This window comes from Thermomyces lanuginosus (assembly GCF_041956635.1).
Source record: "Thermomyces lanuginosus strain ATCC 200065 unplaced genomic scaffold VTN49scaffold_31, whole genome shotgun sequence".
Lineage (NCBI taxonomy): Eukaryota > Fungi > Ascomycota > Eurotiomycetes > Eurotiales > Trichocomaceae > Thermomyces > Thermomyces lanuginosus.
In genome coordinates, this window is record NW_027192365.1 from 1,128,127 (window position 1) to 1,144,762 (window position 16,636).

The following is a 16,636-nucleotide window of genomic DNA, read 5'->3' on the forward strand; positions in this document are numbered from 1 at the left end:
ACACATTATACTCAAAGTATCATGCATAACAGTTATCGTCATCGCAGTCATCGTCGTCATCATCATCAGCATGGTCATCATCATCAGCGTCATTAGAACATCATGCATGATCATAACTCTCATGACAACTTAGGATTTTACACACTCATCGTTCGCCGTTTCTCACTCGGCTTCTGCGCATACGCAATCAATAGCCGGAAACTCGTGCCCCGTTTCTGACATTCTCGCAGCAGGCGATGATCCGCCCAGATGCTGTCATCCAGGTTCTCCAGCACGGGAACCTCGTAGCACCGCGTGTACCACCATCGGCCGACGCGGGTGACCATCTTGGCGATGGACTCGTCGTTGCTGGCCGTTGGGGAAGGGTCGGAGAGGAGCTCACCCAGGGAGTGCTTGGCGTCGTCGTCGCTGCTAGCTCTGGAATGAGGTGAGGGTGTCATCGTCGTCGTGGACGCTGATGGCTGGGCATGAGGGGGATTGTTTGAGTGGTCTGCGGATGAAGAATCTGAGGAAGAGGTTGATCCGGTAATCATGCCCGCGACGGGAAGGCCCACCATGCAGCGGTTGAGGTTGTCGAAGCCGCATGTGCCCAGCAGTCTCTGGATGTGGTCGCTTGCCGGCTTGAGGTTGATGGCTGGGTCCGCGAGGAAGATCCGCTCCTTGAGTTGCCGGACGGCTTTTCGGGTGCGGGTGCCGACGTTGACGAGGTCGAGGTCGAGAATGCTCATTTCGAGGTATCCGCCCGGGCGGAGGACTCGCTTGCACTCGCTAATCATGTTTTGCTGTCCACGCTCGGAACATGCCGCGGGGAAGCGCATGATGCAGACGGAGAAGAAGTTCTTGGGGAAAGGGAAGGGTGTTTCCGGGTCGGCGTAGTAGATCAGATGGTGGTTCTCGGGGGGGCTCCATGCGTTGGGGTGTGCCGGGGCCGTCGGCGAGGTCGGCGTTGGCGTCACCGTTAGGCTGTACACCGTCGCGCTCGGGTAGGTCAGGGCGCAATAGTAGGACCAGTCGTCGTTGCCCAGGCCGTCAATCACCAGGATGCGTTCCGTGTCCACCGCCGCCTTGATGCGGTTGTGCGCCGGGCTGAAGAGCACCCGCCCAAAGGAGAGCCATCGGCTGGTCATCAGCGAAGCGGACCGGAGATTGATCTGGGCCATCGCGCCGTCTCGGTCTCTCTCTGCTTGCTCCAACAGTTTCCGTCGGCGTGCGGCGTCGATATCTTCTGCGGGGGCGTTCTCTTGTTCCGATGCGGCGGCTGGAGGTGCTGGTTCCTCGGGGGCGGTATTGTCACTGGCCATGATCTGCTCGCGATATCCTGCGATGAGGTCACCGGAGGACACTTGGGGCGAAATCGAAGTATGTAGCGCCGGTGCAATCGCTGATCGACGCAGTCGCACCGACGATTGACTCGATCGGGCTGAACTTGGCGGGAGAGCCACGGTTTGGATCTCAGGACTGCGAGATGCCTCGGCGCCTTCGTCTCTTGTCGTGTTCAGCTCGGCCTGCAAGGTCATACTAGCCTTTGTCGCTAGCTCAAATGGCTTCGTTCTCTCCGGCTCCGGCGCTGCGGGCTTTGTAGGGGGAGCAGGATTCTCCGATCGAAGTGCACTCTCAACAAGGTCATCGTACTCTGCCCAGAAATCATCCTCGAGGGCCGACCATTGATGAGGTTGGGGTCCCATGGCGGTCACGGCAGCCAGGATCGAATTGCCCTCCGAGCTGGAACTCGAGTTATATGACTCCTGGTTAGGCGAAAAGTGCAGGAACTCGTTGGATGCGTATGCACCAGAAGCAAATTGGATTCCTTCGTTGATGGCAAGAGACGGTTTCGGTCGCACAGGCTGAGATTCTGGGCTGAATGACTGCTTCTCAACCGTCTGCACACTCGCCTGATTGTTGATAATACCCCTCGGAGCAGCAGAGTCATCACTCCTTCCACCCAGCTGAGCCGCAGGTCTGGAATCTGTCCCTTGACGTGGCACCACTCGCGGGATTCTCCCCACTGGATTCAGGCGACTTGGCCGGGTACGACCGGTCGGTGGGTTATTATCCTTGTCATTGTCCTTGTTCTGCCCCGCTTCCTTGTGGAAGTAGACCTTGGGTGACGCAGGACGCGGCGCTGCAGCAGCATTCTCCGCGAATTCTGCCCACAAAGGCGGCGGCGAAGGGAGCAGCACGGATGGCCCGTGGCGTTGAGCAGCCTCTTGGTTAGCAGAAGGACCCTGCGAAACAGCCACTTCGTCCTCACTAGGCGGCGAATCCTCGATGCGATGAAGAATTTCGTCCAGGGAGTCAGAATCCGGTTCAATGAGTGCATAATGAGGGACGGTGCGGTGAGTGGACACCGGAGCGATTGCTGCATGCAGTTGGCCTTCTGCGCGAGAAGAGGACGCCGGGGGCCGAGATTCCTTGTCGCTGTTATTATGCTTGCGCTGGAAAAAGTTCCACCTGAAGTGGCCGTGCTTCTCGGACTTTTTGGCGTCGCGACCTGGCGGAGCGCTCTCGATTTGAGGAAGCGCTGAAATCCCTGCATCCTGTTCCTTGGATTTCTGAGTCTGAACAGAAGATTGACCGGGCTTCGGCGAAATCTTCGCCGGAGAGGGTGGAGGGAAGACAGGACTCCTCTGGCGATGTAGTGGCGCGGCCAGACTCGACGAGGAAGTGAGCGAGTCGGTCGAATAGCCACCGCCAATAGGTATTCCAGCCGCGATCGAAGAAGACGTTCCTGCAGATGTCACACTCACAGCACTCGCGCTCTGCCCACTCTGAGTCCGGACAAGTTCTGACCCCCCACCGCTGATAACGACCGGCTCGAGACGCTCGAGCAAGAAGTCGTCGAGTTCCGACTCCGCCTGACTCCCTCGGCTGCTGCCAATTGATCGCCCCGTCGTACTCGCCGATCGCGCTCGTGTCCCTGCTGTGCTACTTCCGATACTCGGTTTTCGACCTCGGTGACTGTACTTTCCATAGCCCTCATGTCCAGTACCTGCAGCTGGGCCTTTGCGGGTCGATACTCCTGCGGCTTGCGTAGAACGACTGCCTCCCAGGTCACTCTTGGACTTTTTGCTGAAAAGTCCAAGTCTTCTTGTGCTGCTCGGCTCACTCGGCTGTTTCGGACTCTTGGTCAGGACCTGCTTTGATTTTTTCGGAATCTGCGACGACGTCGGACCGGATCGCGACAGTTTGCTGCTGACCGACTGGATCGACTCGACGGACGTTGCTGCGGACGGAACGGGCATGACTTGTTGTTTCGTGCTTTTCTCGCTTGTCTCCCGACCGGCGCGGCCAGTGGTCTTCAGAGAGGTCAAGTTGCTGTGAATCACCGGCGATGCCATCAACCCCAAGCTGTCTGTTCCCTGACGACTAGGCCGTGGTGGAGCGGTGGCGCTTCTGCTTGTCGGATTCACTTGCGGTTGAGTGGCAGGAGCAAACACGCGCACCTCGGCCGCTGTTGTTGCCGTCTCATCTCCAGCGGAATCGGGATTGTCTGATCTCGGGAGAAATTTTCGTCGCGTTGGGCTTTCAGGGAGAGATTTGTTAGTCTTGTCTTCAATCGAGACACCTGAGTCAGTGATCGTCGATGTAGAGGCTATTGCTGGCTCCTGTTTCGTAGTCCGAACAACCGGGCTTGTAAACGAACGGGGAACCACCACCGGTGGACGTATATACGAAGGGCTTGGTTGTCTGATTCGCTGCGGTACTTTTGCAGAGTGAACGATTCCTGGCGAATGGGAGGATAGGGATGTCGGCGTAGAGTCTCTGCTGTCCCAAATGCTGGGAGACTCTGAGTATCTCGTCGACGGACTTCCTGTTGATGAGAACATTGGTGTTGGAGGAGGGAGATTGTTCGTGTTGGTGGGTTGGTTCACAGTCCGTAGGCTGGCAAACTCCTTTGCAATTGGCCGCGAATCCTCAGACGATCGAGGTGTTCTCACTCTCGGGAGCCTTGACGTTGCCGACGAGCTGTCAGTAAATGGCACATCCGTCGCGGTTTCGTCCTTAGCGTCTCGCGAACGTCCTTTGCTTGAATCAGAGGGACCAGAATGAACGGTCGACGATGACGTCTGTGGTTTGATCGTTCTAAACTGAGCGGAATCATTGGTATTTTCTTTTGTGAAATTGGCCATTCTGCGGAGAACGTTCCTCGTGCGACCTCCCTGCTGAGACACATTGGTAGCATTGTAAGTCGGCTGTTGAGTCTGCGGATTCTGCGGCGTGACGGGCCTCGGGGAAGTAACAACGCCCAGAGGACGCTGTGAGGTGGGCAGATTGGTCGCCAACCGTGGTAGGCCAGACGGACGGGCATCATCGCCCGACCTCGAAGAAGATCTGGCCGATCTGACCTGCAGCCGGGCAACCGGCTGACCCTCGGTGTCACTGAAGGAACCTTTCCTGCTCTCATTTGATGGTCGTGGGATCTGAGATCGAGGCGGCGCAAGGATGGGGCTATCGAAGATCGCCGACTCGGATTCCTGCGGCGACGATAGAGTCTCGGGCGTTTGATTGCGTTGCGGGGGTCCCGATATTTGAATACGCCTGAAAGTCGTTGGCGCCATGGTGCGACCCGTTCACGCAAGCTCCGGCGCTGGGCCAGGAATCCCTCTTATCCAACAGGATGGTGAAGTAAACCTGATCCAGTATCATACCGCCTAACCGAAGAGAGGCATTTGCTTGACGCGGTTTCTAAACAACATTGTTCGTAAGTGCCTATCCAACACCTTCAGTAAGCATCGCGCACCTCTTCAAGCGTCTCTCTTTTAATTCCAAATTCTCTTCTCAGATTGTCACCGGCCGATGAACAGGCCCGTGACTCACGAAGAACATTGATCGGGGGATGGGTAGTATAAGAACAGCTTCCTCCTGTCGATCAGGGACATGAGAATGCAGACAGACATCAAATGACGTATATATCAATGCACGCTGGCGCCCAACAGTCCAAAAGGCACAGCTTGTATGATGATCCCAGTTCCTCTCATAGATCAAAGGCAGCCAATGAGCGCACGGCAAAATTCATGCATGAACTTCGCCACAACCGACAAGCCGGGTGTGGCGCCCCATAGTGTGGCTCACCGAGCACTAGGCTGTGGCGAAGGTACCTTTTTGACAGTAGGGCAACGGCCACGTCAGTGACAAAGGAAGCTGAGGAAGGGATTTCTGTCGGGCTGCCGGCGGATTGTAGCGGTGTGGAAAAAAAAAAAATCTATTCAAGCGCGGTTGCAATATGGGCGAGAAGAAATAGACGATGCGACAAGGACTTGAATGCGCCTCCCCCCCCCCCCCATTATTATTATCTCTGAATTCTAGAGCGCCAGTGGAACTGTCCATAGCGTCCAGGGGGGTGCTAATCTGAGTACTCTCGCCTCGACGGTTCATCTTAGCGAGGGCTACTCTCGACGAGTCATCATCTCAAGGTCGGCAGTCCTGGGTGACGAGCGGGTACAAAGTGCGGGCACGGCGGGTAACACCGTGCCAACTGCTGGGAGCATCCAGACAGCACCGTGGGTGGTTGGACGGGATACTCCACCGAGTCCCAGCGCTAGCGACGAGCTAAAGCGCCCTCAAGTCTTTTGTGCAGAGCGCTATCCTAGATAAGGTTAGGGGGGGCATCAAGAAGCTCACGATATGGATTCGACATGGATTCGAGACTCGAGGTGACCTCTGAAATACTAGTAATGATCAAAGTTGAACTCAAATCGAGCATTCCTGTTCTTCGTCGGGGGAAAGAGTGGTTCATACAGTTGCAAGGACGGAGTGCTAGGATGAGTACGAGTAGGGTTACTCTAATCTCTTGCCAATCGATTGAAGTTGGCGGCACGGAGTAACTACGACTAAGCTTTAGAACTCGACCAGTGTCGACAGGATTGACTCGTCGCAGGCCCGAGCCGAACCTAGGTTAACCGCAACGGACATTCTGATAGGTACATATATTCCGTATGTTAAGGTTCCTGGAGATGTCAACAGGGGAGTACGACGGCTGGACTGTTGCCTCCTAAGCCTAACCCTCAAACTCGACAAGTCATGGAGCAGGAGTGATCGCCATCAGCGACGAATTGCATGGCTCGTTAGAATCTAACCTACAGCTCCATTCTCAACCATAATGCTGGCACATTCTACAAGAATCCATCTCCTACTAAGTCATGGCCGACTCTACCCGCAGAACGAATCTGCCTTGTTGCTGCAACCAGTCAGATCCATTCAGTCAGCCTCGCCCCTCCGATTCGATCTCGAAGAGAACCCTACGGCCCACTGGGATGGCACTTTAATCCTTCACTAGCCCCAAGTCGGTTAGTAATATTTTATGTAATCCGTCGAGTCTTTCACCCCAAATCCCCGTTTCGGACTAGCGCAGAGAGCCTTGATATTCCAAGGCAAAACCCCATCAAATTGCGGAACCAGACTCCAGATCAAATCCATGATTCGCGTCTAGCGCCAGTCGAAGAGGCAATCCCCAGTGTGATACAGTGATAAACGGAGAGCGATCACGGATTTGAGCGGGGCGGCTCGGTCCCTCGTCTTGATTTCGGACAAAGTTCGGAGGAGAGAGACAACCTCAAAACTCGTGCAGAATGTTTCTTCCAAGGACGCGGCGAACGTGCGTTGTTGGGAGGTGAATACGAGTAGAAAGAGCCCAACACTGATATCTTGTCGGTGGACTGCTACAAATGTGTCGGCGCGGCGTGGAGGAGGACAACTTGCAACTTGGATTCAGCTGACCAGGGTGATCTGTCTTTCTCCAAAGGATGCAGGTTAATCTATCTTGCCTGCAGCTAAGAAAAGCATAAATATGTTGTTCTGCAGCGGGCGGTCCGTTCAGCTGGTACCTGGTTTGTGTTGTGCAGAGTCGCGGTTCAGTAATTGGTCAGGACCTGTCCAAATCCTTTGGATCTTCCAAGATCATGCATGCAGAAATGAAATTGCCATTCCGGTGCCAACAACGCCGTACCGTACAGTAGATTCGACATGATTTCCAATCATGAACATTTTAGATTAAACTAATCTCACTAAGTTACATACCCTCATAGCACCCAAACGCCCAGATCCTCAAGGCAGAATCGTACATCACGAAGCAGATCAGAATCTACCATTGAAATAGCACACTCATTTGTCATCCTACGCTGTCGCCGCAAATCGCTTCTTCCGGGCTTCAGCCTTGGCGCGGTCCTCCTCCGAAAGAACAAACTTGGGCCGCTCTCCACCGCGACCACCACCCCGGGGCCGGTTGTTGCGGTCCCTTCCCCCAATGCTGCGGCGCTTGCCCCCGCGGCCACCATGATCGTCATCGCCACGACCCCGCTTCCGCGGTCGCTCGGTTGGTAGGGCCTTGTCCAGGCGGCTGAGGATCGTTCCCGCGGCAGCATCGGCGGTGCCGAAGCGCTTCGCACGCTGCAGCGCCTTTTCTGCCTCTGTCAACGCGGCCTTGGTCTCCTCGACGATGCCGAACTTGGCCGCGCGTGCCTTGCGCTTCTCAATTTCCTCTTCCAGTTGCGTAGCTCGCAAACCCGCGCTGTAATCGCTTGAAGATTTGCCGGTGCCAGCTTCCGTAGTACCAGCAGCCTTGTCGCCTTCCGTTGTCTTCGTCTCCGCTACCGCGGCTTCGGGTTGGGCAGGCTTGTTGGACGCATCCTCCTTCGATTCCACCTTGAGATCGTCGGTTTTTGCCGGATCCTCGCCGAGTTTCTGGTTGGGGACCTTGACCGGATTAGACACCTCGCCCTTCCCGCCCGCAGCGATGGTCGCGGCACCAGCTTGGCTCGAGGGCTTTGCAGCAGCGGCGCTGTCCGTTGTGCCGGGTACCTCGTCATCCCAATCGATCACGTCTTCGGCAGGCGCGTCGGTCTTCGCGGGCTCCGACTCTTTATTGTCGGACTCCTGGAGACGGGCGATAAGTTCATTTTTGCGGCCAGAGGTGGGAAGACCGCGCGCTTTTAGGAGTTCATGCAGCTGCGCGACCGTCTTCTTCTCGTAATCATTTGCCATGATAGCACTTGTTGTCGAAAACGTCCGGACCGAATTTGTGTTCGGGGGCAAGAAGTTGGTTTGGCGACGTGACGTCGTAAGGGGTACCGGTCTTTTGTTGGCTGTTCACAGAAAGACGGCGACAATCAATCAAATAGAGACCTGAAGCATGGTCTCTGAAGGAAAAATGAAGCGCGGAAAGGAGGGCCTGGGCCAAGATAATGGGATGAACGGCCAGCGCTTGTCACTGTCGCGAATGAGCGTGTTCTCTGTCACTGTCGCGAGCTGGACACGTAGGTTGGCCAATCAAAACAACAGGATTCTGCTGCCAAACGAAACGCCTGCTTGCTTGAATGGAAGGCGGTGAAAGTGTTCTGTTTCTGATAATGCACACCCCTGCTAACCTGGAATAGGAAATACGTGTCGATCACAAACGCACACCCCAACGGGAAGGCTTCGGTGAAGAGTCCGAGGACTCCCTCAGCTCCGTTCTCCGTATAATCCGATGTTCGGACGAGTATGAATCCAGACAGTAGTCTACAGGTCAGTTGGTTGTTGCGTGAGTCATAAAATACCACGATGAAACCATGGAAACCAACGTTGATTCTCAAGACCACTGCAACCCATTGCCTACCGGGCCACTATACAAGAGATCCTTGCGCTGATCGAGCCATTGAAGTCGAAGGCTAGTCAAATTGAGCATCAAAATGACAGAAGAGCAGCGAAAATACTACGTCCGTCATACAGACGCTCGTAAATTCGTCGAGGCGGTGCTCCGCGGGAACGGAGTGCCCGAGGACCATGCCACTATTGTGGCCGACTGCCTCGTGCAAGCCGACCTCCGCGGTGTCGACACGCATGGCATCAATCGCATTCCATCATACATGGCACGGATCCGGGAAGGCGTGCTAAACGCGCGCGCTTCACCAACGCTGCAGCAGGTCACACCCGTTGTGGCGCAGGTCGACGGGCAGAACGGGTTCGGTTTCGTGGCCGCGCATTTAGCAATGAAGCGCGCGATTGAGATGGCGCGGGAATTCGGCATCGGGATGGTCTCGGTGAAGCACTCGAACCACTACGGCATGGCGGCGTGGATCGTGCAGCAGGCGCTAGACGCGGGGATGATGAGCCTCGTGTTTACGAACTCGTCGCCGGCGCTGCCCGTCTGGGGCGGGCGGGAGAAGCTGATGGGCGTGTCGCCGCTGGCGTGCGGCGCACCGGCGGGGAAAGAGCCGCCGTTTATCCTCGATATGGCGCCGTCGGTGGCAGCCAGAGGGAAGATCTACAAGGCGGCGCGGCGCGGAGAGAAAATCCCCCTTGACTGGGCGCTAGACAAGGAGGGGAGGCCAACGGATGATCCTCACCGTGCTCTGGAAGGCGTTATGTTGCCCATGGGTGGGCCCAAGGGCTCGGCACTGTCCATCATGATGGATGTGTTCTCAGGGGTGCTGTCCGGCTCGGCGTTTGCGGGGCATGTCACCAACCCGTATGATCCATCCCGGCCGGCCGATGTGGGCCATTTCATCGTTGCGATTAAGCCAGATTTGTTTATGAGCTTGGATGACTTTAAGGCTCGCATGGACTATCTCTACAGAAGGGTCGTTGACTCGGAAAAGGCCAGCGGTGTCGACCGCATCTACTTCCCTGGCGAAATTGAGCAGTTGACGCAGGCAGAGAGGCTAAAGACGGGTATTCCGTACGTCGAGGCGGAGATTGAGGCGCTGAATCGTGAAGCGGAGCGGGTTGGCGTAGAGAAACTAGTCGTGTCTACTGTTGGTGATGCATGAACTGAAATCATAACATTGCTTCATGACATTCCGAGCGTGACATTCCGAGCAAATCATTAATACATCAAAAAGGGAGAAAACGGGAAAACATCCTATCCATAAAACAAATAGATGGCAGAGTATTGCACTTCGAAATTGGACGGTTGGTCGGCACACGATTCGGGAGCACTGCCCCCGGCAGTGGAAACCCGGTAAACTTCCTAGAAGGGCAATCAGTAAACCACTATATATATATAGGTACTTATATACCTATATTTTACCACTAGGGGAATATGTCAAACATACCCTAATTCCCTCCCCACCCTTGAACCCCAGTTTGAGCCAGGGTACGGACCCCGGAATCGCCGAGTCCGGGGCCGGGACATTCTCATCCTTGACCGCAGCAATCCACTCTTTCCGGCCCGAGAGCCGAAAATCAAACGACGGGGTCGAATCACTGTCAAAATAGTGCTCTCCAATCACGAGCGTGTCACCACCACTGCCAGCAATGGCGGAGACGTCAAGACTCAGAGTAACCAGGGCATCATGGGCAACCGTAACGGCGAACTCCGGCGCACCGGTTAGGAAGCGGAGACTGGTTGCCGCGATGCAGGAGGCATCGAAGAGGGTGGCCACGGCTCCCACTGCGGCTGGCTGACCCGACGGGTCATCCTGGCAGGTGTAATTCTGGGTGCCGCGGCCGACGGCGGCGATCTTGAGACTGAGGCCCTCGCCGGGCGGAGAGAGTTCGGGAGTGGTTTGGTCAAGAGGGAACTGGACGTCACCCACGTCGCAGTCTGTGAGGTTTAGGGAAGCGAGTTGTCGGAAGTTGGATAGGAGAGAGTGGGAGATGTCAAGAATATTGCTGGCAACCAGGCCAGAGAAGAGAGGAAGGATCAAGAAGACGATGAAGCGGATCATGATGATGATGATGATGATGATGATGATGATGTTCAGCACTGCTCTTCGCTGCCGACTTGTTCTAGAGAGATTCAATGAACGAATGTCTGATGCTATATTGAATGCTCCATCGAGTGCACACATGTCTCCTATTTATGCTTTTCCCACCCTCGAGAGAAGACCGAATTCATCCTGACGATCCTCTCTAGTCAGCCCCGCGGAGTCCGCTGGCTCGACATCCCTCGTAGCAAGTATACATGCAGAAGCGCCACGGCGCACAACGCCAACTGCCAAAGAGACCAATCCAACATTACTCTGCTGGCGTAGCGTCATTCTTGCTGTTGACTTTTCTGCCCGTGGAATATAGGCTAACGCTGGCAGTGTAGTTTGTGAGACAGTCCAAGGAGAAGCTATCCAAATCCTCCTGTTTTGTTCCTGTTTTGCCTTGTGTTTAGCGTGTTTATAGTCACCAGGGGTTTCAAACGTTCGAAGCAGGCACTATTTGATAGCTTAACCATGTTCTTGGGTTAGTGTGAGGGTTATTTGGCAATTATTTTCTCCGAAACATCCTGATCTGGACTAGGTTACTCTCGCTAGTTGGATACATCCAATATAACTCCGACCTGTTTCGCGTGTCACCAACGCCTTAGTAACTTGCACTCAATAATAACCAAACTTTACGGAAAGAATTGCCGGTGAACTTACTCAAGTTCAACACTATCCAAACAGTTTAGGCTGTTTACGCCTTGGGGAAGAAAAATAATATTCGTGCAGGGTGTTTGAAACCTCTTCAAAAAGAGCACTTAGTTAGCCTAGCCCGAAATAGAAGGCACAGGAACCACTCTCGACAAAAAATCAATCTAAACTATTTCCGGGATAGTTCCCGCTAGGTGGTTCCGACGATTGGATCTCCATTTCCGACGATCCGCGCTCAAGCGCCGGCTGCGCCGCCGTAATGATCTGCCAAACCCCGATTGGCCCCATAGCCGGCAGCCCTGAGCCGTAGCCCTAATACTCCAAGTCCTAGAGACGAACTTTAACAAACGTTGCGGTCTAGATTTTGAGTTTGCTAGATTGAGGTGCATATTGCATCGCCATCAATTTTTCTTGGACTGCAGAGTTGAATTATCTCAACATTATCGATAATCAAAATTACAGTACATCACCATCCATGTCTCCCCCTCCTCCTCCTGTCCATTCAAGCAACGCCCTCCTATTATGCCTAAATGTGTTCTCGGGCAATCCCCAGTGCCACATTCCTGCATTAGACAATAAGATTGCATGGTTATATAAGAGATTAATCTCGCCGTGCATGACTCGTCCCCAGTTCCTGTCTAAACGAATGCACCATTCCGCCACATGCCACAAACAATGGCCGCAAGATGGTACGCAGTCAGGCTAAATTCCACAGGGCCGCAATGAATGAATCCGGCCGGGCGTCACCTGCATTAGGTTGCTGGGAAGGACGGCCAACTCCATCTCCGGCTTGCGGAGGAAAATAAAAAAAAACACAAAACAACAAGTTCAATCATAACGTGCTTTGCTCATCAAGCACTCTATCATCATTAAACAACCGAACAGACCCCACGGTGACCCATCCTCGCATAAACAATTCTGGGGTATCAAACTTCGGAAACAGAACAAAAAACCGGTACCTGCAGTAAATGAAAGGTGTTGTACAGGTAGTTGGTGCGCCCTATGATTCGGGCCAAAGAGATGGGAAAAAAAAAAAAAAAAAAAAAAAAAAGTAAGCAGGATATTAACATGCCGACAAACCGCACGGAACGCCGTAAAAGGAAACGAAAGAGGAAGAGGAACGACCCCGTCGAGATCCGGAACATGTCGCTACTACTCTTCGTCCTCGCCAGAGGCTTGACTTTTATCGCCCCTGTGAACCTTTTTGTGTCGGCGCAGGTTTGACACAACGGAAAAGTGTCGGCCACATCCCTCGACGTCACAGGCATACGCTTCAGAGCTTTGGTCAGTCGAGGAAGCTCCCTCGTCACAGAATGTAGGTTGAGACTTACGCTTCTCGCCGGTGTGACTGTACATGTGCGTCTGCAGGGACGACGGACGCGTGAAACGCTTGTCGCACACCTTACACTTGTGCTTCTTTTGTGTATTGCTGGGCACTTTGGAGCTGAACTGGGTCATCATCGACTGCGGCGGCGGCGCCACCAGCGCGCCGGGCCGCGGCAGGTTGCGCGACGCTCCGTCCATCGAATCCGACGCGGCCGAGCTGTAATCGGTCACGGCCGACTCGACTGAGCCCAAGGACGCGCTGTACAGCGGGTAGTTTCCGGACGGTACGGTGGACTGCACCGTGGGGAAACCGTAGGATTCTGTCGAGCCTCTTGACGTGCGAGGCGCAAAGACATTTCGCGCCGCCATGTCGATGGCGTCGCCATAGGCAGTCCCCTGCTGGGGTCTACGCGCATCAGACCTACATGGCCGTTAGCGGGCGGGTATTGTCCGCACGCGCTTTTTCACACGTTTCGTGTCACCGGGGGAAAAAAAGGGGGGGGGTTCCAACTCACGTCTGAGAAAATCGCCGAGCATCCTGTGCTTGCAGCGATTGGGGGTAGCCCAAAGGAGTGAAATTGCCGGCGGGGAAACCGCCGACGGGGGCGGCGGCCGTGTAGGCCGGCGGGCCATCCAAGGTCGACCGCGGCCCGTCCTGCGGTACGCTGACGACTCCCGAGCCCCCGTAGCTGCCCGAGACATAGCTGTTGCTGGCGACCACGGAGGGCGCCGAGACGGGAATATTGGAAAACGGCAGGGACGTGGTTGTAGGACGCTGCGGCGTACTGCTGGGCTTCGGTCCCACGGGATTGCTGGGCATGGACGGGGCCGCATAGGCCGGCGGATTAGACGGCGCGGCCGTCTGCGCCCAGGGGTTGGAAAATTGCGGCGGGTGACCGTGCTGCTGCTGCATATTGTTGTTCTGGTACACGGTGCCGAACCCCATGCCCCCGTACGGGCGGTTGTGATTCTCAATGACCATCGTCATGGGGAATAAAGACTGCGCCGACACTGGCTGGGAGCTGGACAGGGATACAAGCCGGCCGGAGGACGGGGCGGCAGTGCGACGAGCATCGAAAGATCAACCGGGAACACCGACAGAGACACAATCCAAAGGATCTGGTCGACCCTGGCCCCGGAGCGGTCCGGCTATCGGGTTTTGTTTATTTTCCTGACGAAGACTCCGGCGGGAGAACGTGAGGTCTTTCAAGGGACGGGGTGTTCTTTTTTCTTTTTTTTTCCCTTTTCCCTTATTTCCCTTTTGATATTTGATATGGAATAAACAACAGCTTTTGAGGAGTCTTGTCCGGGGAAGGGGATCGGCGTAGCTTAAGTGAGAAGCATTGGACCTGGAGCGATGCTGTCCCAGTGCCACTGACGCTGTGCCGCTTGCGGATCTCTTACCAATCGAGGATAGTGGCTGACCCAAAACGGCCCTGGTGCGGTCAGTGGACCATTCAAGCATGCTGGAGATTGGATGCACTCCATACCCAAAAAGGGTCCTACCGGTCCCTTTTGGGCCTACCAGCACCTGGCATGCCCCAAATCCCGCCCTGCTGGACAGGGATGGGATGGGTGGTTGACTGGCGGTGCCATTCCCTGGCATCGGTTCAGCCTTTGCCGTCATGGTATTAGATTAACCACCCCCCGTTCCATTGCGTGCCGGATTCTTTCGCGGGTCAATGGCCGGCATCGTCTTGCTCTTCATCCTCGACGTACCCTCGGGGGGAAAATTGCACCCTCTGGCAACCCGTGATCACGCCGCAGGCGCTGGCCGCAAAAACGTTTCCCAGCCGCCAAACCCAAACAAGCAGTCATCGCCGATATGAGAACCTTGTTTTTGCTCAACTGGCACTGATCCAGCAAGAACCCCTCTCACCGCACAGGACAGTTTGGACCCTAACCGGATTGGGAGTCAACGGTGGTTCTCAAATCACAGGAAAAAGCTGTGTTTCAAGTCGGTGGGTCCTGCGGGAGATCAGGCCAGTGACGACGCCACCTCCAGGGGATCAGTGGGGAGGGGGGGACGGATGGTTCGTCCTAGCCGGAAGGGGTTTAGGCGAGCGAGAGTCGGCATTTCAGCGCACATTCTTTTTTTTTTTTTTTTCCCTTGGCCGGTGATGTCATTGCGAGCGACTAACCACGAATATGCTCGTTCAGCAGATGGGAGGATGGAGATTTGAATTTGCACCCAATGCCAGATGAGGAACTTAGACAAGTATGAGGCGGTCGTTTCAAGATTTCAAGAATGTACTCCAACAACCATGATTCCATCCATCCTGGACCACTGGAACCCGAGGAATCGAATTCCTCGCGCGTCGGTACCAATAGCAAGCTCTTACAGACCAAGTACATAACCTATATACATACAAACATACATACATCCATACAGACAGACGCACCGGAACAACCGTACAGCCACGGGCCAACGGGGAGACTGCAGACGGAGGACGGGGAACGGACGACGGAGTAATTCGCTCACAGCCTTCCACCCACGCAAGGGGTCAACCGATCAGAGCGTCGATACAAGGCGACTCGGTACGGGAAAGTGGGCTCGCTTGCTCCATCGTCGTGCATTGCGAACAGCCATCCGCGATCAGGCACGTCATTCCAGACGTCCAACCTCCGACATCGCTGTGCGGGACGGAGGGGATGGACATGGACATGGTGGGGTGTTGGCCACCCATTTCATCGGTTGGTGTGGCCATTGATAGGAAGCCATTTATCAAGGACTCAGTACACGAATAGGAGAGGACGGTACGAGTAGTTAACTCATTCTTGTTCGGTCGGTCTGCTGGGACAGCAGGACGGCTGAACCGCGGCAGACGGGGAGGCGTGCGGCCGACTGCGGAGCGGGACAACAAGTGACAAAAAGTCGGCACGAGACCAGCACGAGTCATCTATCATCCACCACACTCGGTATGGTTATGGTTACAGGCTTTCCACGACCAGCGATTAAGCGAAGGGTCACCCATGTCCATTCCGACATGCCCGTTGATTAATACGATGGTCCGAGTACGTATTCCAGGGGCTGTATCAGAGAAGGAGCAAGTGCATCCAGAATGTCCGTGTCCATTGGACAATGGCTCCTGGAGACCGTCATGGACTCTGACATCCAGTACGAGGCTATCTGGCCATCGCCAGTATGGAATACATTGCCGGGAAAGATCCACTGCGCCGTATGCAGCATGGAGGATGAACCTGACCGGATCCTTCATTTCTCTCCATTCATCGCGCATGTCGCGCGGTTTTCATTCGACCAGCCGTCAAGGACTTGGAGGACAGAGCAACTCGTCCATTGACTCGGTTCACCGATTACATGTGATGCCCATGAACCATCTCCGCACGCATACCCATGTTTGAAGTTTGAACGATCGTGGATTGTGGAGTCTCTGCAGAGGGATGGAGTCGGCTCAGTCCCGCAGATACCCGCAGATAAAAAACCTTCCGGAATTACTTCACTTCCCAAATCAGGACTAGCGCCATCACAACTGCTGGGCAGTGGCCCACACTGGGGAACCACATGGTCCGCCCAGCGCGATCTGCCCAATCATCAATGGGGGCTAAGCCCAATCCAGTTTAGGGAGTGGCTGAGCTTAGCGTACGCGTCAGCCCTCTTTCTCGGCGATCTTGGCATTGCAGCATTGCAGTTGGGGAAAACCTTGAGCACCGGGACGAACTCCTTGCCAGCCTCACCGCCAAAAAGGATCCTCTTTGTCCGTTGAACTTTTTCGTCCGAGAGCCTCAATCAACTTGGTAAACTTTTAAGCTTTCAAGTGGATTGGCCAGTGGTCCCAACCTCTCCTGTCAAACCCGCTGCAACAGCCCTGGCCCTAAGGGAATAAGCGAGCCAACGGAGAACTGTACTCCGTATCAGGCACCGACCTGGATTGATTTTTTTTTTTTTTTTTTTTTTTTTTTGTGTTTTGGCCATACTCCGACCCTTCCCCTTATTCCTCGAATCATCCTTTTCGAGGTCGATATAAATT

The 16,636-nt window shown here is 54.8% G+C and overlaps 8 protein-coding genes across 8 annotated transcripts; 4 read left to right on the plus strand and 4 right to left on the minus strand.

The window, feature by feature from the left end:
• Positions 1 to 137: 137 nt before the first annotated feature.
• VTN49DRAFT_4461 (uncharacterized protein) lies at positions 138 to 4,559 on the minus strand (the record flags this gene model as incomplete). The annotated part of the gene is made up of 1 exon (XM_069412410.1): positions 138 to 4,559. The coding sequence occupies one exon, from the start codon at positions 4,557 to 4,559 to the stop codon at positions 138 to 140; it is 4,422 nt and encodes a 1,473-aa protein (XP_069267656.1).
• A 436-nt stretch (positions 4,560 to 4,995) lies between these two features.
• On the plus strand, positions 4,996 to 5,595 carry VTN49DRAFT_4462 (uncharacterized protein; the record flags this gene model as incomplete). The annotated part of the gene is made up of 2 exons (XM_069412411.1): positions 4,996 to 5,109; positions 5,338 to 5,595. 2 exons carry the CDS (start codon positions 4,996 to 4,998, stop codon positions 5,593 to 5,595), a joined length of 372 nt encoding a protein of 123 aa, XP_069267657.1.
• A 1,518-nt stretch (positions 5,596 to 7,113) lies between these two features.
• Positions 7,114 to 7,980, minus strand: VTN49DRAFT_4463 (uncharacterized protein; the record flags this gene model as incomplete). The annotated part of the gene is made up of 1 exon (XM_069412412.1): positions 7,114 to 7,980. One exon carries the CDS (start codon positions 7,978 to 7,980, stop codon positions 7,114 to 7,116), a length of 867 nt encoding a protein of 288 aa, XP_069267658.1.
• Positions 7,981 to 8,666: 686 nt separating this feature from the next.
• On the plus strand, positions 8,667 to 9,746 carry VTN49DRAFT_4464 (uncharacterized protein; the record flags this gene model as incomplete). Its single annotated transcript, XM_069412413.1, has 1 exon — positions 8,667 to 9,746. The coding sequence occupies one exon, from the start codon at positions 8,667 to 8,669 to the stop codon at positions 9,744 to 9,746; it is 1,080 nt and encodes a 359-aa protein (XP_069267659.1).
• A 92-nt stretch (positions 9,747 to 9,838) lies between these two features.
• On the minus strand, positions 9,839 to 10,646 carry VTN49DRAFT_4465 (uncharacterized protein; the record flags this gene model as incomplete). The annotated part of the gene is made up of 2 exons (XM_069412414.1): positions 9,839 to 9,946; positions 10,032 to 10,646. 2 exons carry the CDS (start codon positions 10,644 to 10,646, stop codon positions 9,839 to 9,841), a joined length of 723 nt encoding a protein of 240 aa, XP_069267660.1.
• A 1,150-nt stretch (positions 10,647 to 11,796) lies between these two features.
• Positions 11,797 to 12,127, plus strand: VTN49DRAFT_4466 (uncharacterized protein; the record flags this gene model as incomplete). The annotated part of the gene is made up of 2 exons (XM_069412415.1): positions 11,797 to 11,909; positions 11,953 to 12,127. The coding sequence occupies 2 exons, from the start codon at positions 11,797 to 11,799 to the stop codon at positions 12,125 to 12,127; spliced, it is 288 nt and encodes a 95-aa protein (XP_069267661.1).
• A 346-nt stretch (positions 12,128 to 12,473) lies between these two features.
• Positions 12,474 to 13,635, minus strand: VTN49DRAFT_4467 (uncharacterized protein; the record flags this gene model as incomplete). Its single annotated transcript, XM_069412416.1, has 3 exons — positions 12,474 to 12,592; positions 12,653 to 13,068; positions 13,163 to 13,635. The coding sequence occupies 3 exons, from the start codon at positions 13,633 to 13,635 to the stop codon at positions 12,474 to 12,476; spliced, it is 1,008 nt and encodes a 335-aa protein (XP_069267662.1).
• Positions 13,636 to 15,709: 2,074 nt separating this feature from the next.
• Positions 15,710 to 16,372, plus strand: VTN49DRAFT_4468 (uncharacterized protein; the record flags this gene model as incomplete). The annotated part of the gene is made up of 2 exons (XM_069412417.1): positions 15,710 to 15,826; positions 16,046 to 16,372. 2 exons carry the CDS (start codon positions 15,710 to 15,712, stop codon positions 16,370 to 16,372), a joined length of 444 nt encoding a protein of 147 aa, XP_069267663.1.
• Positions 16,373 to 16,636: the final 264 nt, after the last annotated feature.